This window comes from Ictalurus punctatus, chromosome 2 (genome assembly GCF_001660625.3).
Source record: "Ictalurus punctatus breed USDA103 chromosome 2, Coco_2.0, whole genome shotgun sequence".
Taxonomy (NCBI): Eukaryota; Metazoa; Chordata; class Actinopteri; order Siluriformes; family Ictaluridae; genus Ictalurus; species Ictalurus punctatus.
Window position 1 is genome coordinate 40,132,665 of NC_030417.2, and position 22,573 is coordinate 40,155,237.

Genomic DNA, 22,573 nt, shown 5'->3' on the forward strand with positions numbered 1-22,573 from the left:
ATGTAATCGTAAGGTCATGAGTTCAAACCCCAGCAACACCAAGCTGCCACTGCAGGGCCCATAACCCTGTCAATGTAAGGCGCTCTGGATAAGGGCATCTGCTAAATGCCGTAAATGTAAATGGACAAAAAACAATCAAAGACAGAGCAGTGAATAATCAGATTTATCATTGACTGATCACAGACTAAACCCTGACGTTTCCCTCTATCTTCCAGACTGAGGAATTCTCATCCTGGTCCTAGGATGCTGGGTGTGATGCAGAGTATAAAGATCAGCTGAGGGAATGTGGAGGGAATCACAGCTCATACCAGTTCTTGTCTAATATGGCATCTGCAAAGACATTTTTCTACAATCTGGAAGTCTTTGCATCCAATCTACAAAAATTCCAAAACATTTTTCTTAACGTCTCAACACTCTAAATCCTCATTCACCTTCCTTCCTCCCTGACTGCTGTTGCCACCTGTTACCTCTTCCCTCCTAACCCTATTCCTACACTCCATGATCACTCTTCCCTTCCTCTTTCTTTCACAGAAGATATCCTTTCTACAGAAGAGATCCTGCAGATGATCTTACCCTGAAATTCCACTACCTGCTTGCTAAATCCCATTGTTCCAATTTCACAAGACCTCATCATCTTCACCTTTTCTATCATTAATGACTCCATAACGTCTGGTCATGTACGGCTTCCTTCAACACAGCAAGGATTATTCTCATCCTGAAGACACTTGCTGTAGACATCAACGACTGCCGGCTGGAATCACTTCGCTTCGTGCCTGTAGATCGGCCAAACTGTCAGCATTCCTCATTCACGTCGACCATTCAGCAGCCTTCAAAATGGTCAACCACAAAACTCTCCTGTCCATCCTCATGAGTCTTGGCGTTATTGTCACAGCATGGTGGTGGTTTGCTGCCTACCTCTGAGGGAGGGTTGTATCAGCTGACCTGGAGGAGATCCACATCTGTTCCATGCAGACTCTTCACTGGTGTCTCACAAGGTTCAGCTGTGGGTCTCCTACTGTTCTTCCTTTATACTCACTCTCTCAGTGAGGTCATATCCTCTGTACCAGTGGTCACCAACCCTGTTCTGGAGATCTACCTTCCTGAAGACTTTAGTTCTTGATCAGTTAAAACAGGTGTTAGATGATTGCAGATGAAACCTGCAGGAAGGAAGGTCTTATGGAGGAAGGATGGTGACTTTTCAGGGAGTAAATGTGGACACCGTGATGTTGGACTTATCTTAATTGACATTTCTGTAATTAATCTTTTAATATATTTAATATAAATAACCAAACAATAAACACATACAGTGATCAGTATTTCCACCAACCATGAGTAATAATCCCACAATGACCAAGATTAATTTAAATGATGACTTCATTATTTTATTTGTGGTGGTTAATTAGGGAAAAAAATGAATAAAGCTGATAGGTGAGTGCCATTATCTCTCAGTGTGTTTAGATTTAAGAAGAAGAAGAAGCTTTTATTAATCACCTATACATTACAGCACAGTGAAATTCTTTCCTTCACATAACCCAGCATGTTAAGAAGTTGGGGTCAGAGTGCAGGGTCAGCCATGATACAGCGCCCCCTGGAGCAGAGAGGGTGGGGGGCCTTGCTCAAGGGCCCAACAGTGGCAGCTTGGCAGTGCTGGGGGCTTGAAACCCCCGATCTTCTGATCAGTAACCCAGAGTCTTAACCACTAAACCACCACTGCCCTATTTATACTTACTGTGTAACTTCATGTTATTCTTAGTTTATTAAAGCTGAAGTTTGGTGTGTTAATGTAAATAATCTCACTGCAAAACTGAATAACAACAATAACAGAAAAACCACAAACACATAACACTTATATACAGCATCGACACGTGTGTGTGTGTGTGTGTGTGTATGTGTGTGTGGAATTTGGGGGGTTCACTGTACAGCAAAACATGACAAAATAAAACATTTAATGACTAAATGTAGGTATGAAATGCACAAATTATTTCAGGTGTATGTGTGTGTGTGTGTGTCTAAAATTAGCGGACTGGTGCCTTCAGTGCAGCGTCCACTTCCTCCTCGGGCAGCAGTGTGTGCCACTGGGCGATGGGGCGTCTCGGGTTGGCGAGCATGTCTGACCAGTGCCGCAGTCCGACTCCGCTGGCTCCGTATCCAATCCAGCACTTTCCGATGGCGTCGTTACTGCCCAGTTTATCGTAATCATACACCGTGATCACAATCTGCACCTTCTGCAGGGACACGACACACAGGTTTTCATTTCCTGAACTTCTCCACACTGTATAGCGTTACAACTTGTAACCGAATCTAACTCACTCTAAACAAGTGATTATGGCCTCAGGGAGATCTGGAGGATTATACCTCCCTGAAATATAATCAATACAATTTCAAAATTATTTACAAATAAAAAACATTATAAATTGTGTGAAAGCTCTAAATTACCATCAGGTGTCACATAATTACTAGAATGGAATCAACCTGTGTGTAATTAAAGTGTCACCTGTTCCTGGAAGAACCCAGAGTGTGTTAGAGAACCTAGACACACAGCATCATGAAGACCAAAGAGCGATCAAAACATTTCTGGGACAAAGTTCTGGAAAATGATCACTGAGGGATTGGTTATAAAAACTTTTCCTAAACTTGGTCAAGGAGACCATCCACCTAAAGTCAGTGAGTGGGTGAAGAGGGGATTAGTCAAAGCACAGGAATGTGTGTATTAATAATACATTTTCTGATCCTGTTTCCATTTAAAATTGGTATTATCCACTGTTTTTGAAAAAGCAAATTCAAACCGATCACAGAAATGTTCTGAAGTATGAATTTGATCCCCGAGTTACAGCAGGGACTTTAGATGAGAAAGTTATCTTTTGCTATTGTCAAATCAAACTGTCTGATTTAAACGACACGGTGAAGTGTCCTGGTCTGAGACGATAACGGACCGGGCAGAGGAGATCGTTTCAGTTTCACACAGAGGGGAGTTTTTTGTAAAAACTAATGAGCTCCACCTCACTTGTTGCTAAATATCACTTACATAGAATATACTTTAATACTGTTTCTATTTCTCCATCATCATCATCATCATCAGGAAGTGACCGGTTGCTTGCTAGTAATTTTACCTGAATCTGAGCGAAAGGAATCTCGAAGCTGAAGCTCTCATTAAAGTACGGGTTCAGCGTGTTCTGTTTAACCGTGGTCTTCTTCTTCTTCAGACGTTTCTGGTTGTGTTGAACGACCACCTTCACAAACGGGTCTGAGAAGGAAATAAAATTCATTACAGACAGTATTTATAATCAGCTGATGGACTGAATCAGGTTCTCAGCTCTGACCTGATAAACCACCGACGTCCATCTTCTTCAGGTTCTTGGCCTCCATCACACACACAGTGAGTTTCCCAGATGTTGGCACATATCTCAGAGAAATACAGATATCACCCAGTTTCTCTTGCTGAGGAACACACACATATACATGCGGTTATAAACCGTAACCTTCCTGTTGATTTATCCTGATTACACCATTTTTCTGAGGTTCACACTTTTATAAACACCACTAGACCAAATAACGTTTTTATTTTATCTCCTGACTTTAAACACAGCAACAACACAACACACCCTCGACTTTAGGAGACAAATACTATGACATTGGTATGAAAAAGTTCAACCGTGAAGCTGCAGCTCCACGAAATGAAGCCTGAGGCTGATTAGAAATAAATCTGTCTTTTAAAATCAAAATCAAACTTTTGTCACAATTTTATTTTACTAACAATCTCTCACCTGTAGTTAATGTTATCTGCCTCAGCATCACTTTACTCACATTATCTGCTTCACTAATTATCACTGACAGTAACACTGTGTGTAATTTAAAACCTAATTAAATCATTAGAGATATTTCACTTACATAAACCATCTTTATTCCTGTGTGTTTAAGCTTCACTTTTTCTGCTCATTCACTCGTGTGTGTGCAGTTTGAGGATTTAATCTGAGGGTCTGCAGTGAGCGTGTATAAATGTTCTACCTCTTCTTTCTCTCCTCCCACCAGGTCTTTCCACTCGTGGATTGGTTGTCCCAGATCTACACTGTTCATGGGAATTTTAATCTCTCCGATCACGTCGTGTTTCCCGAAACGATCAAAATCAAACACCTGCAGCACTAACGTCTGTCCGGCCAAATCATTAAAGGGGGTCTGAGGATGAGAGAAAAACACAAAGGTGAATGTTTCTTAATAACGTCATTAAAACACATTAACACGAACAAAACCTCAATAATGTTTATAATTACTGTGGAGCAAAAGTTACAGGAGAAGAAAACAAACAGAAAGATCTGATGCTGAGACACACCTTAAAAATAAAGGTTTCATTAAAAACAGGACAGAGGTTCTTCCTCTGAACTTTGGTCTCAAATTTCTTCTTCTTGTCAGGAAGCATGTAGACTTTAACGTAGGGGTCCGAGGTGCCGCCGATGTCCATCGCAGGAAGATCTTGAGCCTGAAGGATTCCAACTATGAGCTGAACAAGAAAACGTTAAAAGTGAATGTTTAACGCGGCAGAAAAACACTTTTTCATCATTTTTACACGATTCATTTGACTCAGTGACAGAAGCAGGAAGTGGATGAGAATAAACAGAACACTGACTGAATGGAGGAAAACATTTAGTGTTAAAACTGTAGATTCAGTCCAACATGAGGCTCAGAGACACCATTATTTCAATTCACATTAAATTAATCAGGATTTAAAATCGCTGTATTTCATTACTTCTGCACGACTCACTGAGAACTGCAGCAGAGATTAAAGTTATAAAAGTTTCAAGCACTTTAAGGTTCTCTAAACTAACATTATTTACTGCATTAGCCATGTGACCTTAACATTAACCATTAATTCATCATTATCCATGAACTTCAGTATTAATGTTAATGCTAACACATGTATTAAATAGAGGTTTATCTTTAAGTTAACGGCATTAATGAATATATTCATCCCACAGAGCTGCTGGACTCTGATTGGTCAGAAGGGGTTGATTAATTATCTATAACAGCAGCTCTGACAATAGTGCAGCTGTACATTGCAACTTTATATTAATGCATCCGTTCTAATACTTTATCGTTTCTATAGCAACAGCTCATTCACACAAACTGGGAATTTATGGAAAGGGTCTCCAGTGTCAGTTCTTTAAAATCTGTAACTTTTGTGGTTTTTGGTCTTTTTTTGGTCTTTTTTTTTAACCCCCCCCCCCCCCCCCCCCACACACACACACACACACACGTGCACACACACACACCTGATTTTCAGTGAAGTTGTAATCCAGTGTGTATTCCAGTTTTCCAAAGAATTCCTGCTCTTTTTCCTCTTCCTGTTTCACCTCTTCCTGAAAAGATTACATTCATAATTTTTCATTAATCAAACAGAATCACTATTAAATTATTTAATTTATGAATTTGCACACTGTTTTGTTAAAATCCACATTTGGCTTAGGGTCATAAACTTGTCCTAAATGTACAGTTTGTTTTCTTGCCTTTTCCTCCTCTCCCTCTTTCTGCTTTTTCACCCGCCGTACGCCCTTTCGCTCTCTCACTTTCTTCGCTTTTTTCTTTCCTCCGAAACACTTTTTAAACATACAGAAAGCGAAGCAGGCGACGAGGGCGAGAACCACCACCACGATGGCACCGATTGCCCACATGGGCACTGAGAGAGAGAGAGAGAGACAGAGAGAGAGAGAGAGAGAGAGAGAGACAGAGAGAGAGAGAGAGAGAGAGAGAGAGAGAGAGAGAGAGAGAGAGAGAGAGAGAGAGAGAGAGAGAGAGAGAGAGAGAGAGTTAGTTAGTTAGTTAGTTAGTTAGTTAATAAACAGAGGGACACACACACAGAGAGAGAGTTAATAAACAGAGAGAGAGACAGAGAGAGAGAGTTAATAAACAGAGAGAGAGACAGACTTTTGACTTTTACAATCCTTTATTTAACAAAAGGTCACATTATACACATTAAAGTCAAATGTGACTCAATATATATATATATAAATAAATATTTAAAGAGCATTAAAAAAGACCATAAATATATTAGGTAATAAATTAGGTAAATAAAATAAGTCAGCGCAACAAAAGGCTAGTCGTTAAGAACATTCTCAGCCTAATGCTGGTGTAAAACAAAGTTCTCCCTCCACTACAGAACACAGAGCCTCCTCACAACACCACACTGCCTTAAACATCTCCAAGTCTCTCATACCTCTGTAAAAGTTAAACAGAGAGAGAGAGAGAGAGAGAGAGAGAGAGAGAGAGAGAGAGAGAGAGAGAGAGAGAGAGAGAGAGAGAGAGTTAATAAACAGAGAGAGACAGAGAGAAAGAAACAGAGAGAGTTAATAAACAGAGAGAGACAGAGAGAGAGACAGAGAAAGAGAGAGACAGAGAAAGAGAGAGACAGAGCAAGTCAATAAATAAAGAGAGAGAGACAGAGAGAGAGAGAGAGAGAGAAAGAACGAGACAGAGAAAGAGAGAGAAAAGAGCAACTTAATAAATAAAGAGAGAGAGAGAGAGAGACAGAGAAAGAGAGAGAGAGAGATTCAGAGAAAGAGAGAGAGATTCAGAGAAAGAGAGAGAGAGAGAGACAGAGAAAGAGAGAGAGAGAGATTCAGAGAAAGAGAGAGAGAGAGACAGAGCGAGTTAATAAATAAAGAGAGAGAGACAGAGAAAGAGAGAGACAGAGAAAGAGAGAGACAGAGAAAGAGAGAGACAGAGCTAGTTAATAAATAAAGAGAGAGAGAGACAGAGAGACACAGAGAGAGAGACAATAAACAGAGAGAGGTGAAATGAAATGACATGAAAAGTGAAAATGAAGAAATAGATACTTACATTTAATCTTGTGGTCTGTGAGAGATAATAATAACGATATTAAATAGAAAAGAGAAATTTATTTCACGTACATGTATAGCTTTATTTTAAGAATTAATTGATCGTTAAAGGAACTATCAGATGGAGTGGTAATGAGTCACGTGATGTGTTTGTGATTAGTGAACGTCAGGTCAGAGTTTTATCTCAGTTTTAACGTCACTCACTGGGAAGGTGTCCGAGCTCATTGAAGAACTTATTCTTCATATCAATGAAGTTGTGGGAGTGATGAGAGGGAGGGGGTGGGCCTGGGGCGGAGTCAGACTCATGTTCCGCCTCCCTCCGTACGCGATGCTGTAGACTGACCATTCGCATGGCTGATCAGCTGTGGAGTAAAAACACAACTTTTTAAACACCCTGCAGGTCAGTTCCCCTCCTCACCACTAGAGGGCTCTCACGTCATTACTACATGTTTAATACAGTACTGATATCTGAGCCGTGAGTTCGGGTCAGTAGCCGATCTGATCCTCACCTCACAAATAAATATTTATCAACTCTAAAGTCAGCATTCAGATCATCACACAGTCCAACCAAATCCGATCACAAGCCCAGTGTTTCTGACCCACATGGTTCTTGAACTTCTGTGGTTCTCTGTCAGTTCCTGATTTAATCTGTATCATGTCTGAGATGTTGTTCTTCATGTGCTGGACATTTAGGTGTTTTACACTCCTCCTTTTTGTCTTCCTCTTGACTCCTGTTTTTTTTGTTTGTTTGTTTGTTTTAAAATGAAGTTTGCATTGTTAATTCTTACTCATGAAGCAGAAGATGTGGAATCATTGCTCTGTTTCTGATCTTTTCCAAACCTTCTGTCCTGTTTTTCATTTCCTTCACTTCTCTTCACTTGTTTATTCTCTCTCTCTCTCTCTCTCTCTCTCTCTCTCTCTCTCTCTCTCTCTCTCTCTGTGTGTGTGTGTGTGTGTGTGTGTGTGTGTGTGTGTGTGTGTGTGTGTGTGTGTGTGATTACTCTTACTCTGTGTGATTACTTGTTCTCTGTGTTTAAATCCTCATCATTAAACCTCTAAACACTAATCCCCTTCCCACCATCCTCTTCTGCTCTAAACCTTAACAGGAGTGTTTAGAGACAGTTTCGACCATCACACACACACACACACACACACACACACACACACACACACACACACACACTGAGTGTTTTATATAGAGATGCTGAGTGAGAGCTTGTGATCCTCACAGATAAAACATTGGAACTGAGGATTAACTGAAGGACGTAATCTCCAGCCTCCAATCTGTCGTCCTGCCATTTAAACCCAACTCCGTTATTAAATTCCTCTCTGATGTTTCTGATGTTTTACAAACTGTTAGCATGCAGCAGGTAAAGCAACAAACTATTTTAATGATAAACACATAAAATACTAAAAACTAATGACTCACTAAATACAGAACTATCTTAATTATCTACAGTGTTTACACCCCACTGCACTGCTATATCACACCCTTACACTCTAGTCTTATTTTATATTTTATTCTTATTTCATTTATAATGTTAAATTACTTTTAGTAAACCTTCTAACTCTCTGTGCTGCTATAACGTGAATTTCCCTCTGGGATTAATAAAATGATCTATCTATCTATCTATCTATCTATCTATCTATCTATCTATCTATGTGTCTGTCTGTCTGTCTGTCTCTCTGTGTATATGTCTGTCTGTCTATCTATATTTATGTCTGTCTGTCTCTCTATCTATGTCTGTCTGTCTGTGTATCTACCTATATATGTGTCTGTCTGTCTATCTATCTTTATGTCTGTCTGTCTGTGTACTTATCTGTGTATATGTCTGTCTGTCTATATATGTTTATGTGTGTCTGTCTGTCTGTCTAGCTATCTTTATGTCTATCTATATGTCTGTCTATATGCCTGTCTGTCTGTCTGTGTATCTATCTATATGTCTGTCTGTCTATCTATCTGTCTGTCTGTCTATCTATCTGTCTGCCTGTCTGTCTGTCTGTGTCTATCTATCTATCTATCTATCTATCTATCTATCTATCTATCTATCTGTCTGTCTGTGCGTCTATCTATCTATATGTCTGTCTGTCTGTCTGTGTGTCTATCTATCTATATGTTTGTCTGTGTGTGTCTATCTATCTGTCTGTGTGTGTGTCTATCTATCTATATGTCTGTCTGTCTATCTATATGTCTGTCTGTGTGTCTATTTATCTATCTGTATGTCTGTGTGTCTATCTATCTATATGTCTGTCTGTGTGTCTATCTATCTATCTATCTATCTATCTATCTATCTATCTATCTATCTGTTTATCTGTCTGTCCGTCCATATCTGCTGCCTGACATTACATCATTTTACAATATAGCTTCAGAATATTTTACATTTTTATTCTCTTCATCTTCATATTATTCTTATATTAACTACATTTATTTAAAATATTCATTCAGTTATTGTTTTATTTTTTATTGTCACACCCTGAGCTCTAGAAACCCTACAACTCCAACTACACTTCCCATCATTGCCAGCCTGAGTGATCACATGAGCGTATCTGTTCAGAGTCTCTGATCATCCATCAATCACACAGTCAGAATCAGAGGAAGTGGGGATGAGTGAGAGGACTAATCCCAATAATAATCAGTGTGAAGTCTCGCTGCTGCAGTTCCTCACGGCACTGAGATGACCAAGTTTCTCACTAATAAATTCACACTGCACTGATCATGCTGAGAAAGTAATAAACTCTGAATTATAATACAGTACTAAATAACAATAATATCATAAAGAAAAGTAAAGTCTCAGTAATGAGTTCAGACTCTGGGTAATAATCTCACAAAGCAAACACACTTAACCTTTATTAACTTACATTAATATCAATCACAGATTTATACATTAATAATCACATAGATATTACACTCACCCAGTGATGGAAATGATGAAGATGATGGTCACTCGTCCTCTCTGTAACAGATTTTCACTTCTGTGTTTCACTGAACAGGAGATTTATACACACGGCCCTCAATCCCTAATCCTGATTACTGTCCACCTCATCATCTGTTTATCGCTCTCCTCCTCCCTCTCCCTCTATCTGTCTATCTGAGAATATATATATATATATATATATATATATATATATATATATATATATATATATATATATATATATATATATATATTCTGTCCCTGTTGTTATTTAGTTCATTACTGTTTGCTCGATTCCGTTATAAATATTATACTGTGTGTCCAGACGATGTCGCTATTGAGTCACTTTTCATCTCAGAGCCGTTTGAAGCTTCTCGGCGCTGCATAGAAAGTTAGGATTTCTAACTAAAATAAAATCGAAATAAATACGCAATCCCGAAATCTATAAAAACCCAAAAGAACAGAAAGAGCTTATAAGATAGTTATAAAGTAAATATATGCCTATGATTAGAAGCGAATGTAGAAAAACCACTTCCGGCTCTGATGCAATCACCCGCCTCGGAATTCTATTGGCAGAACGTGAATCACGTTAACGTGATGGGTGGAGCTTAAGAATGACAGGGCAGCAGGACAGCACGTTTTATTTGAGAAATCCGTTATTCATATAGTTTCTGTTTTTTTTATTATTATTAATTCGGTTTATCAGAACTAACTTCGCGTCTTTAAACGGTTCTGTTCTCATTTCTGGTTTAAATTGTGCATTAAATCTCGCTACTTTATTAGCTGGGTTAGCTTAGTTAGCCAGAGAGCTACATTAACTACAGCTCACTTTAAGCTAAACGGTTTCAGAGACTCTTATTTCGGTTTTCTTTATTAATTATTTATTATTATTTCTGTCTGTTTCGGTTGTAGATAACAGACAGGTAACTGATAAACACTTATATGTTGGTGTTATGGCAGACAGAAGCTCACACAGTGTCTACAACATCTTTAACTCCATGGAGTTCGGACCTTCTGCTGAAAGTTCAGCTGCTACTGCTGCGGTACCTTTACTACCGCTAAACTATACACTTTATACACTCTTTACACTCTTTATACTTTATACACTTATACTTATTACACTTATCATACTTTTACTGTTCATTACTGAGGCGTTATTTCGGTCTTCATTAGTTGGCACGTGACTGTAAGATAATTAGTGAATTAAGTTCATTAAGAGTTCTGCACTGCCTGTAATTCTGTTATGTACATATATAAATTATTCCATTTAAAGTGTAAAATCTGTGCGTTTCAGACACCGTGGAGTTGAGCTTTGGGTTTAGAGCTCGGTGTGTTACTGTTTAAAAAGGGTTAACACTAACCCTAACCCTAATAATAATAATAATAATTAAAAAAAAACAAGGGTGCACGGTGGCTTAGTGGGTAGCATGTTTGCCTCACACCTCCAGGGTCGGTAGTTCGAGTCCCACCATAGCCCTGTGTGTGCGGTGTTTGCATGTTCTCCCCGTGCTGCCGGGGTTTCCTCCCCAGCCTAAAGACATGCATGGTAGGCTGATTGGCATGTCCAAAGTGTCCGTATTGTATGAATGGGTGTGTGTGATTGTGCCCTGCGATGGATTGGCACCCTGTCCAGAGTGTACCCCGCCTTGTGCCCCATGCTCCCTGGGATAGGCTCCAGGTTTCCCCGTGACCCTGAAAGGATAAGTGGTATAGAAGACGGATGGATAATAAAACAATAATCAATAACAATAAAAACCTCTGCCTGTATTGGCGGACTCTGGAATAAATCTACCAGTGAAAGCTGAGAAAACAAAAAGGAATAATAATTCATAAATAAATAAGTAGATAAATAGATATAAATACACTTAATTTTTAGAGTTTCTGAAACTCAAGGTCACTTTACATGGTCGTATTATACCTGCTCTACCATTTAAAATAATAAATCTGTTATTTAATAGGGATGCTACGATACTGATTACTGATTTCTTGTCATCATGATCGGCCGATACTGATCCATATACTGATCCTGATACTAATCCCGATCGTTCAAGCTTCATATAAGTGATATGTAAGGTTTCTGTTGACCGTCACTGTTAACCTTTTTCTTTCTTTTTTTTCCTGATAAAGTAATACCACAGATGTTGCCTTGGTTATATTATTTACAGTAATGTTGTAGATTGTTGTTTTAATTGAGAATCAAATAAATAAGCACAACAAATATTCATTTTACAGTGAACATTTTAATAGGTCTTTAAAAACACATGGCAAATGGCAAATTTTTCATTGTTTCTTGAGTGTAATAATTCCACACTGGTGATCACATGACTGCGGCGCTAAAGTTTAACGTCATCAAATTGCGATCAGTTCATGAGATCGGCCAAATTTAGAGACTACAGATCAAGTCATAGAATGTGGTAATCAGCTGATACCGCTTGGCGGCCCGTCGATCGGCGCGTCCCTAATTATTTATACAACATCTTTGTTAGCCCACTTGCTACTGTGGAATTTCATGATTTTCTCATTTTCCAGAAATACCAGTAAAACAGCTCCTGAACATTTCAGTGTTTATCTCCTCTAACACACTGCATTAATCTCCTGAGCTAAATCACAGACCTGTACGACTGAGGTAGAGGAAAGAGACTATAAAGTTAAAGTGTTTCAGGACCAGAATGAAGAAACTGTAAAAGTCTCTCTCAGATTAGTGCACTGTTAAAACGGTGTCTTTTACTGGATGAAGAACATTTACATTGTGCGGAAGACAACTTTAATCAGCTGCAGTTTAATCACATGCCCAGGTTTCTGTCTCAGTTTATGTTTCTGTCCCCGCTAGTCCTGGTTGGAGAAGCACTCTCGCTCTCTTGGCCTGTTTATTGACGGGAAGTTTGTGCACCCGGATAACAGAGAGACTCTCGCAGTTTCTGATTTGAAAGGTGAGAGTTTTAACTGTTTCTGTACCTCTCTCACTGTTTTTCCATCTCTGTCTCCTACCTTTTTCTCCTCACGGTGTTTATCTCTCCCTTTTGCTGTTAGGTGAGATATTGTGCAGCATTGTGTGTGCTGATGATGAGGACATTTTGAGCTGCGCAACGTCATCTGCTAAAGGATTTCAAAAGTGGAAGGAGATGAGTGACAGTTGGAGACACAAAGTGCTACTCAGGTACAGACGCAAAGTTCTGCTCAAGTACAGACGCAAAGTGGTGCTTGGGTATCTAACATTTTATTCCTCTCACACATTAATTACATGTCTGTAGAGCGTGGTTTAATCCTCACACACACACACACACGCACACAAATCTGTGCTCACACAAAGGATGTTGTTGCAGGTTAGCGAGCTCACTGCAGAGGTACAGCCAGTGTGTGTGTGAAGTGTGTGATCTGTGTCGGATTCCCGGTTCCGCCCCGGCACTCGTCCGACTGGCTCAGTATTACGCTGGCTGGGCTCAACTCCGACACACACTCCTGCCTGAGTGGAACCCACGAGGTGTGTGTGTGAGTGCGTGAGTGTGTGTGTGCGTGTGTGCAAGGACAAGTATTTTGTATATCTGCAGAAATATGATTGACAAGGTGTGTTTTAGGTGTGGTTGCCGTGGTGATGTCAGATGATGTTTTTTTCTACTCCGTTTGGCTGAAGGTTCTTCCAGCTCTTGCTGTAGGTGAGTTCAGTCTGCACATCCCTTTAACACACACACACACACACACACACACCACTGTTCACTAGCACTTTACAGCAGCAGAATTTCACTCTGACCTGGAACTGTTTCATAGGTAATGCTGTCATTGTGGTTCCTGGAGTAAAAACTGCTCCTCCCACCCTCCTATTGGCCCAGCTGTTAATGGAGGCGGGACTTCCTGCTGGTGTGCTGAACGTGGTGACCGGCAACGGCTCAGTGGGAGTCCGAGTGGCTCAGAACAACCAGATCAGCTACGTCACCTACAGTGGGAGCAAACAGGTGTGTGTGTGTGTGTGTGTGTGTGTGTGTGTGTGTGTGAGAGAGAGAGAGAGAGAGATTTGTGAACTAACTATATTGGAAATGTAATGAAATTTCACACACACACACACACACACACACACACACTGTCCTTGTTCAGGTCTGCATCATTCATATACTGACTGAGAGAAGTGTACTGAATGTATAAAATCTGTGTTTCAGGATGGAGAGCTGCTGATGAAACAGATGGCTGGGCGGGGCATACCTGTCTCTCTCTCCCTGTCTGTCTGCTCTGTGTGTCCATTCATCATATTTGAGACTGCAGATGTGGACAGTGCTGTCGATGGACTGATGGACACTGCTTTCAAAAACTGTACTGAGGTACAAGAGTTATTCTTCTTTACAAACTGTCTCTCTCTCTGTGTCGTTCTGTCTGTCTCATTCTGTCTGTCTCTCTGTCCCATTCTCTGTATGTCTCTACGTCTCATTCTCTGTCTGTCTCTCTCATTCTCTCTCTCTCTGCCTGTCTCATTCTCTGTCTATCTCTCTCTCATTCTCTCTCTCTCTCTTGCTCTGTCTGTCTCATTGTCTGTCTCTCTGTCCCATACTCTGTCTGTCTCTCCATCTCATTCTCTGTCTGTCTCTTTCTGTCATTCTCTCTGTCTCTCTCATTCTCTGTCTTCCTCTCCCTCTTTCTCTGTCTGTCTCTCTCATGGTTTCTGTCTCTCTCTCTCTCTCTCTCTCTCTCTCTCTCAGTGGCGGTGGGTGGTGTGTGTGCAGGAGTCGGTGTATGATGCCGTGGTGGAGAAGCTGAAGTTCAGGATGGCTGGAATGAAGTGTGTTGGTGTGAGTGATGAGTGTGAGAGAGGGCGAGTGGACGCTGCAGTGCATGAGGCAGAACAGCAGGGGGCGACGGTGAGTCACTGGGACACAGGGAGGCCTGTTCTGTTCCCTTACACGCACACACACTCTGACTGATTGTCTGTGACCTGGTTTCAGATCCATCAAAGGAAAAGGCACATTCAGTTAGCAGATCATTACATTTAAAAATAGACATAAAGCTCTGTTTTCACACACACTCTCACTCACACTCACTCACTCACACACACACTCACACACACCCACTCACTCACACTCACACTCTCACTCACACTCTCACACACACTCTCACACACACTCACTCACTCTCTCACACACACTCAGACACACTCACAAAGACATTTGTGTTGTTTACGCAAACAGTCTCTGTTCTGAAAATAAAAATCAGATGTAAATGTCTTTGTACTGAAGGTTCGAGACACTAACACTAGTGATTACAGAAAGAGTTTAGTTTAGAGCTTCAGTGTCTGCTAAATGGTTACTATGGCAACTTCTAATCTAAGGGTGTTTGTATGTGTTGCAGTTGATCCAGTCTCGTCCTCCACCCTCATCTGGATGTGTGTATCCCCCCACAGTGGTGTGTAACGTGGCTCCCTCCTGCTCCGCAGTGGTGTCTCCTCCGCCTGGCCCCGTCGTGCCCCTGCTGTCCTTCAGGAGCGCTGCAGAGGGCGTGGCTTTGGGTAAAACCACCTCATCTTCATCACCTCACTCTGTACAGTTCGCAGTGTGTGAGACAGTGATTTATTATAATAATAAGATAAGATGTACCTTATCTGCTGTAGGGGAAATTCAGATTGACACAGCAGCACAAGTAGGATGAGTAATATCAAAGAAAGAAAAAATAATTTCCATAAATTTCCAGAAATAATAGAAGCAATAAAACATATCTATGTGTATGTACGTATGCTAGAGTTCTATTTGTATATGTGCCTAATAATAATAATAATAATAACAAAGTTTTATTTATTTAGCACCTTTCTTATACCTGTGGTAGCGTAAATATATTTACCATCAGATTCAGTGCACTTTTATTATTTAGTGTTTATATTGTGTTGTATCAGTGGAATATAACAGAAGCTCTCAATGTTTAAAGGAAACTACAGACCTCATGGTCGAGCTGCTTCCATCTGGACTGAAGATCTGACATTGGCTTTGGAGACAGCAAAGAGGTAAAAAAAAAAAAAAAAAGTGTGTGTGAGTGCATGTGTGAGTGTTCATTTCAAACATCAGAATGAAGAAAAAGTTTGATCTCTGTGACTTTAACCTTGGTGTGGTTGTTGGTACCAGATGGGCTGGTGTGAATCTTTCAGAAACTGCTGATCTCGTGGTATTTTCACACACAACAGTCTCTATAGAGTACACAGAATGGTGCAATAACATTGGGTGTCAGTTCTGTGGGTGGAAACGGCTTGTTGATCAGAGAGATCAGAGGAAAATGGCCTGACTGGTTCAAGCTGCCAGCACAGATATAGTAACTCATATAATCACTCTTTACAATCGTGGTGAACAGAAAAGCATCTCGGAGCACACAAAACATCAAACCTTGAGGGGGATGGGTTAGAGAAGACCACATCAGGTTCTTCTCCTGTCAGCTAATGACAGGAATCTGAGGCGATCATGGGCATAGACTCACCCAAACTGTAAAGCTGAAGTCTGGAAAAAGACCAGGAGATTTTTATTCTAATTTTCAACTGTCCAGTTTGGGAGTCTGTGCCCAGGATCGCATCAGATTCCTGTTCTTAAGACTGTGTGAGTGAAAATCCAGCAGTTTCTGAAATACCCAACCAGCCCATCTGGTACCAGCAACCACGCCATGGTTAAAGTCACACTTTAGAGATCAGACTTTTTCTTTGTTCTGATGTTTGATGTGAACATTAACTGAAGCTGTTGACCTGAATCTGCAGGATCTTGTGCATTGTGCTGCTGCCACATGAATGGCTGATTAGATAACTGCATGAATGTACAGGTGTTCCTAATAAAGTGGACAGTGAGCGTATATAAAGTGTGTTTCAGTCACTGCTGATTTCCGCTCACTCCTGATGCTTGAATGTCTCGTGGTTATTTGCTTTATTCGTGTATGCTGCGGCTGTTTGGAGAGTCGCTTGTGAGCGTTTGCAGGCTTTAGTGATAATGTAGTCCTTGTAACTCCACCCCTTTTGTGTTTTATATTTTGGTTACAGGTCAATATTGTATAACATGAGTGATCCAGAAGTTTTTGCATTTTGAAAGTTTCATTATTACTTAAAAATGCATGAAGAACAGACCTGTTTACACACTGCTGTCTTCTTATTCCCATCATTCTTATTATTTTAACCATAAGTCTTACTGTGTGTGTGTGTGTGTGTGTGTGTGTAGTCTGTGTGTGGGTTTGGTGTGTGTGAACACTCACTCTGTGACAGATCCTTCTCTCCCGCAGTCTGGACGGAGAGAAAGTGGAACCTGCACTGACGGAGGTCGAGAGGTAAAGACCATTGTTTTTTTTATTTTGAACACCAGAGGAATGAACTACTAAACACCAAACACTGTAAACAGCAAACACTGTAAACAGCAAACACTGTAAACAGCAAACACTGTAAACACCAAATACTGTAAACACCAAACACTGTAAACACTGTAATACAAATGCTCTAGTATTTGTAAATACAAAACACTTTTTTAAGCATGCTATTTAAGTCTGTTTGAGCTCATTATTATTCTGAAAGAACAGAAAGTTCCACAGATCCAATCAATAAGTGTTCAACTGTTCCAGACTTTTAAAAGCTTTTTTTTTATTTTGACTCTACTTGTGTTAATGTTTTTATAACTATTGATGTATTTTATATATACATCATTTGTTTGTGCAGGTGATGGAGGATAAATGTTAACGTGTCTGTAATTTCAGTTTCTAAAGACTCAACAATTTTTACAATATTAAGATTTTTTAATTACAGTTTGTATTTATTTTAATTAGTCTTTTAAAGGTAGCATTAGTCTTGCCACGTATGTATTTGATTTATGGTATTATTTTTAATTGTTATAAGAATTATAGAATTAGCTAATAATTTCTGTGTTTGTGTAAAATTATAATGTGTTTTTTAAAAGATTTTTTATTTTAAATACTGGCTCGTTTTCATGAAGGATGCCAATAATGGACAGTAGTGAGATAACAGCCTGACTGTTCTGGTTGTTGTACTGTAGGGTCTGTATCAGTTCCTGAGTGCATCCGTGACTCCGGCCCGCTCTGAACCCGTCTCTGTGGACTACACCAGATTTGGTGCTGCAGCATCCAGGTTCCTGGTTCCAGAAGGTTCTAATTCGTCCAGGTGTATAAACGTGTAAACACTGTAAAACTGCTTATTACACTGAAATATCATCAACACCAAAAACAATACCTCTCTCTCTCTCTCTCTCTCTCTCTCTCTCTCTCTCTCTCAGTGTCTCTCGCTCCTGCAGTCACCTGGTAGGGGGGAAGGTGTGTAAAGCTGATTCGGGCTGCAGTAGGGCAGTGCAGGCTCCAGGGGGCACTGTTTTGGCTCAGTGTCCTGATGGTGGCAGGAAAGATGTCCGTAATGCAGTGGAAGCCGCACTGAAGGTCCAGCCGGGGTACGAGTTCAGGAACACACTTCAGTCTGTGATACAGAGCAGAAACGCAGGATATTAAACTGAATGTTACGTGACTGGTGTCGTTTTGATGGCAGATGGATGAAGAAAAGTCCGGCAGCTCGAGCTCTCGCCCTCTACTCCCTCGCTGACAGTCTGGACAAAAGAAGGCAGGACATGGCTGCGTCAATCCACAATCAGACCGGTCTCTCTATGGAGGAGGCAGCTCAGGAGGTGGAGCTTAGCATCTCCAGGCTTTCTGATTGGGCCGCACTTTGTGATAAGCAGAATGGACACGTGCCAGTAAGAGACATGTTTTCATCCGTTGCACTCCGTTAAAATTCCGATTCTCTACTGTATTTATGTGTCATTTTCTTCACAGCTCCTCCCTCACACTGGCTCCGCCCTCTCGACCCCAGAGGCTTTAGGAGTTGTAGGTGTGGTCCTGCCTGATACCAAGCCTCTTCTCTCCATGGTGTCCGTTCTGGGGGCAACTGTTTCCGTGGGCAACGCTGTCGTCATGGTGCCAAGCGAGAAGTTTCCTCTTCCAGCTCTCGATTTCATCTCGGTGATTTTACATTCCAACTAAACAATTTAGGTGTGAACAGATTGTTCTCTCTGTTTCACACCCATTTTAGAATAAAACAACACAGACACAGGAATGTTTTATAGTTATTTATAAACCTGCTCGTCTGTGTTCACTACATATAATTCCAGTTCTAGCAGCAGTCCATTACATTTAAACTATTACTGCAGTCGAGTTCAGCAGCCAATACATTTTTCATCAATATAACTTTAGACCTAAAATATAAACGCTTGTGCGATGAAGATGAAGAAGATAAGGCAGTTTCATCAGCTGCACCTGTAACGGGAATGTACAAATCAACGAGCAGCAGTCAGTGAGTGTGACTTCTTCAGGATCAGTTTCCATTCGTGGAGCAAAAATAAACAATATTTGTTTGTATTGTGTCTGAAGTGTCAGTTACTCCATATTAATGTCTTGTTTATAAAACTGTTGTATAAAAGCGGTCTCGGTCTGCGGCCTCGAGCCTACAGCTGAATCGCAGCCGTGCCGATATTCAGTACAACAGCACGCTCGTGCGATGTTGCTTAATTGTATTTTTTTAATGTATGTTTATTAGTGGTGTATTTTATTTATATATTTAATGATGAAGATGGAAAAGCTGTTGTTAGACTTTGATTAGAAGTAACAGGTTTTGTGTTTTGATGTTTGTCTTCACAGGTTCTCCAGGCGTGTGATGTTCCTGCGGGTGTGGTCAGTGTCATCAGTGGTGGAAAGGATCAGCTGACCCAGGCCTTGGCCAATCACAATGAGATCCAGGCCATATGGTACTGGGGCAGCGCGGAGGTCAGTCTGGTTCTGTGCTGTTTATCGGTCGGCTTTCTGTGCAGTTACGTCCTGAAGCTTCATAAAAGACCTGCGTAAAACTTTTATATAAAACGTAAAGAGCAAAATGGCTTTATTCATATAAAATCTACTTCTGCACTTTAACATACATTCAGAACATTCATAAAGTTTATTTAAATGTTTTACTTTTCACACTGTGATTTACAGACTTCAGTAGAGCAGGAAAGTGCGTCGTCTCTTCTCGGGGTTTTTGTCACTTTAGGAAAAAAGAAACGCTGAAGAGAAAAACTGACATTCATTACTTACGGAGCGAGAACTGAAAAAACCCAAACAGAACAGATGGAGGTGTTATAACAGGGCTGTGTGTTATAATGTGTAGTAAAGAGTGAGTAAATAATACAGGCAGTAGAGAATAATAGTGAATATGATGTGTGGTCTGTCCATGTGCACTGGTGAAATGATGGTTGTGGTGTTTATTATAAAATTATGTGTGTGTGTGTACAGGGCCGTCAGTTTCTGCAGCACTGTAGTCCTCTGAAGCGTCTGTGGTTGCACTGTGAGGAAGAGGAGGATGAAGATGGAGGAAAATTCTGGACCAAGCCGAGTTTCTCAATGCAGGAGGAGATGTGGAGAGAGTGTGTGGTGTGGAAGAGTGTGTGGATCCCCACCGCTTAGACAGACAGACAGACAGACACACACGCACACACGCACACAAGGAGAGTCAGAGAGAAACGAGAGGTGTGTGTTTACTGTTAATGAATATTTAGAATGACTAAATAAAATAAATATATTCTAGTTTTAAGAAATTTATTATAGTAAGCATCGCAGTTTATTAAATCAGAGTTTTCTCACTGAGCGTTTGGAAGGTCGAGTTCTGGGTTTTATATAAATCACACAGAGAAAAAGAACTGATTCAGCTTTTTGAGGAGAAAATGAACAAGTTCTTTTTCCAGTAAGCCTTGTTGCAAAACTCTGTCTCGTTTCTGGCCATAAATTTATAAAAGCTCTTGTGTATCACATGGGATCTTTTATTATGTGATTTGCACATCAGACATTCCAGGATAAAAATGAACACTCAGGAACACATCAGTACTTGAATAATTAAATCATTAGTAATATTTTAGGCTGAAAAGCAGCATAATTGTGGACCTGAGACTAAAGAAAAAGCTTTAACTCTGCATTTAATATAATTGGTGCAAATGAATTACTAATTCATGTAATATAATTTCTACCAGAGTTTCTATATTACATTATTACATCTTCTGTAACGTTTAAGTTTGAACAACCCTAATCCTAGTGTGTGTGTGTGTGTGTGTGTGTGTGAGATTGTGCCTTGTGAGGGGTTGGTACCCTGTCCAGGGTGTCCCCACCTTGTGCCCTGAGTTCCCTGGGACAGGCTCCAGGCTCCTCACGACCCTGCGTAAGATAAACGCTACAGAAAATGGATGGATTACAGAACAGGCCAGACTCAGATTTCAGTGTTCATGATTACTGTAGATTTTCCCCAGAACTTTATCATCACCGTCTGATTCTGATGCATAGAAACATTTTTGAGAGGAAATTAAAAAGTTTCTCCACAGCTTTTATTAAGTGCATAGATTTTATAATGGAAACTAATTTACATCGTATTTAACCTGCTAAGTCTGTGAGAATACTGAGAACGCTGCAAAGTTCTAATAATGCCATTCTACTTCATCATTAAGTAATTCATTTCCATTAAACCTTCTGTGACATTCTTTTCCCAGTTTGTGTGAGTAATGTAAGATTTTTGTTTTGATTGAACGCAGAGTTCACACACACACACACACACACACACACCATGCCTGAATATAAAGACTTACCCCCAAATTTGTGGTCCAACTTCACAAAGAGCTGCAGGCATCAGAGAAGCTTTTCCACTTAAATAGTCTTTGAGCCAGAGAGTTTGTGATACTCAGGATATGAGAACTGAAATAAGTGGTGCAGTGTTGAATCACAACAGTGAAAACCTTTCTCCTCAGGTGAGGGTCACGTCCCAAATCAAACTCTGCCCGACAGCAGTACACCAGGGTGTCTAAACTATTTAGGGGTCCTGTGAGATTATTACACACAGTGGAAAAAGACACAGCACCACTCACAGTACAAACTCTTCTTCCTTGAAATTTTAAATGATTGTTAATATTACAGGTCTAGAAGCACAGTTAAAATTTAGAGACTACATTGTTTACCCTTTAGGAGTTAAGTCTTTAATCAAATTTGCGTTAAAGGAGGAAAACAGTTATTTACATTTAAAACATGATTTCAGTCTTGTCTTAACTGGTGTCAGATTTCAATTCCCATTAACAATCGGTACTATTTTCATAATAAATGTAGTGTTAAAAGGAGATTTCTAAAATTAAATGAAATCAAATAAAACAATTATTTGGTTCTTTTCTTGTTCGTTTTTACATATGTTAAAATAATAAACACTGAGGCTGACACTGAACTGCTGAATCACTGAACTGCTGAATCACTGTTACACGGCAAAATGTTACTGTCCCACTTAAGAGTCTCTGAAAAAAGCTGACTTCAGTGACAATTTTTTTTATCACAGATATGGAATGAAATTAATTATGAAAAAAATCTATTACTCTTTTAAGGCTGAGAAACATTAAATGTACATTACACTGTCTGTAAAAGTTTTCAGTCCTAACTCAGTGAGAATGTGTGTTTAAAGCTCTGACATTTTCTACCCAAAAACTAAAATCTTGCACAAGTGTTTGGTGAATTTGTGTTTGTTTGACATTCACAAAACTTTCTCTTAAATTTAACCGACACTTTTAGTCCAAAATTAAAGCTCAGCATCATCCAGCCATATTTCTCTGATGTCTTGAAGTTGCTTGGAATCCATGTTTAAAAAGTACAGAGTTATTGTGAGTGAACTGCAGTTAAATTACATTATAAAGGTCATGTCTCAGTTTTCTGCTGCTGTAAGCAACTGTTGGTTTGTAAATTGCTTCTCTTTGTGATTTGCGTTAGAGGGAAGACATTATGAAACAGTATTGTGTGACACGCAGTCAGGAGGTAAACAGGAAAAACAGGATACGCTGAGTCACA

At 40.0% G+C, this 22,573-nt stretch overlaps 2 protein-coding genes across 4 annotated transcripts; one reads left to right on the forward strand and one right to left on the reverse strand.

The window, feature by feature from the left end:
* Positions 1-1,358: 1,358 nt before the first annotated feature.
* syt5a (synaptotagmin Va) lies at positions 1,359-9,897 on the reverse strand. Of its 2 annotated transcripts, XM_053676944.1 has the most exons (10): positions 9,741-9,897; positions 7,032-7,189; positions 6,829-6,843; positions 5,499-5,668; positions 5,265-5,351; positions 4,328-4,495; positions 4,006-4,173; positions 3,321-3,438; positions 3,111-3,244; positions 1,359-2,225 (listed from the first exon to the last, which is right to left on the reverse strand). In XM_053676944.1, exons 2-10 carry the CDS (start codon positions 7,177-7,179, stop codon positions 2,016-2,018), a joined length of 1,218 nt encoding a protein of 405 aa, XP_053532919.1. In that variant the 5' UTR covers positions 7,180-7,189; positions 9,741-9,897; the 3' UTR covers positions 1,359-2,015. The 2 variants fall into 2 exon arrangements, with proteins under 2 accessions (XP_053532919.1, XP_053532921.1); XM_053676946.1 differs by lacking the exon at positions 6,829-6,843.
* A 430-nt stretch (positions 9,898-10,327) lies between these two features.
* On the forward strand, positions 10,328-21,234 carry aldh16a1 (aldehyde dehydrogenase 16 family, member A1). Of its 2 annotated transcripts, XR_008393687.1 has the most exons (18): positions 10,328-10,785; positions 12,573-12,672; positions 12,773-12,899; positions 13,066-13,223; positions 13,318-13,395; positions 13,508-13,692; positions 13,894-14,052; positions 14,428-14,586; positions 15,074-15,230; positions 15,644-15,719; positions 16,906-17,011; positions 17,728-17,852; positions 17,965-18,132; positions 18,228-18,432; positions 18,512-18,697; positions 19,373-19,498; positions 20,003-20,236; positions 20,824-21,234. XR_008393687.1 is itself a non-coding variant. In XM_017495101.3 (17 exons), exons 1-17 carry the CDS (start codon positions 10,696-10,698, stop codon positions 20,171-20,173), a joined length of 2,376 nt encoding a protein of 791 aa, XP_017350590.1. In that variant the 5' UTR covers positions 10,328-10,695; the 3' UTR covers positions 20,174-21,234. The 2 variants fall into 2 exon arrangements, 1 of the variants encoding a protein (XP_017350590.1); XM_017495101.3 differs by having other exon boundaries at positions 20,003-21,234.
* Positions 21,235-22,573: the final 1,339 nt, after the last annotated feature.

Excerpts from the sequence above, each read along its gene's own strand:
- aldh16a1 (XM_017495101.3), top strand. The coding sequence starts at position 10,696 with ATGGCAGACAGAAGCTCACACAGTGTCTACAACATCTTTAACTCCATG. Across the intron at positions 14,587-15,073 it reads CAGAACAGCAGGGGGCGACG|TTGATCCAGTCTCGTCCTCC; the intron begins GTGAGTCACTGG and ends TATGTGTTGCAG. Across the intron at positions 18,698-19,372 it reads CAGCTCTCGATTTCATCTCG|GTTCTCCAGGCGTGTGATGT; the intron begins GTGATTTTACAT and ends TTGTCTTCACAG.
- syt5a (XM_053676944.1), bottom strand. The coding sequence starts at position 7,179 with ATGCGAATGGTCAGTCTACAGCATCGCGTACGGAGGGAGGCGGAACAT. Across the intron at positions 3,439-4,005 it reads TGGGAGGAGAGAAAGAAGAG|CAAGAGAAACTGGGTGATAT; the intron begins GTAGAACATTTA and ends TGTGTTCCTCAG. Across the intron at positions 2,226-3,110 it reads TTCCTTTCGCTCAGATTCAG|AAGGTGCAGATTGTGATCAC; the intron begins GTAAAATTACTA and ends GTGTCCCTGCAG.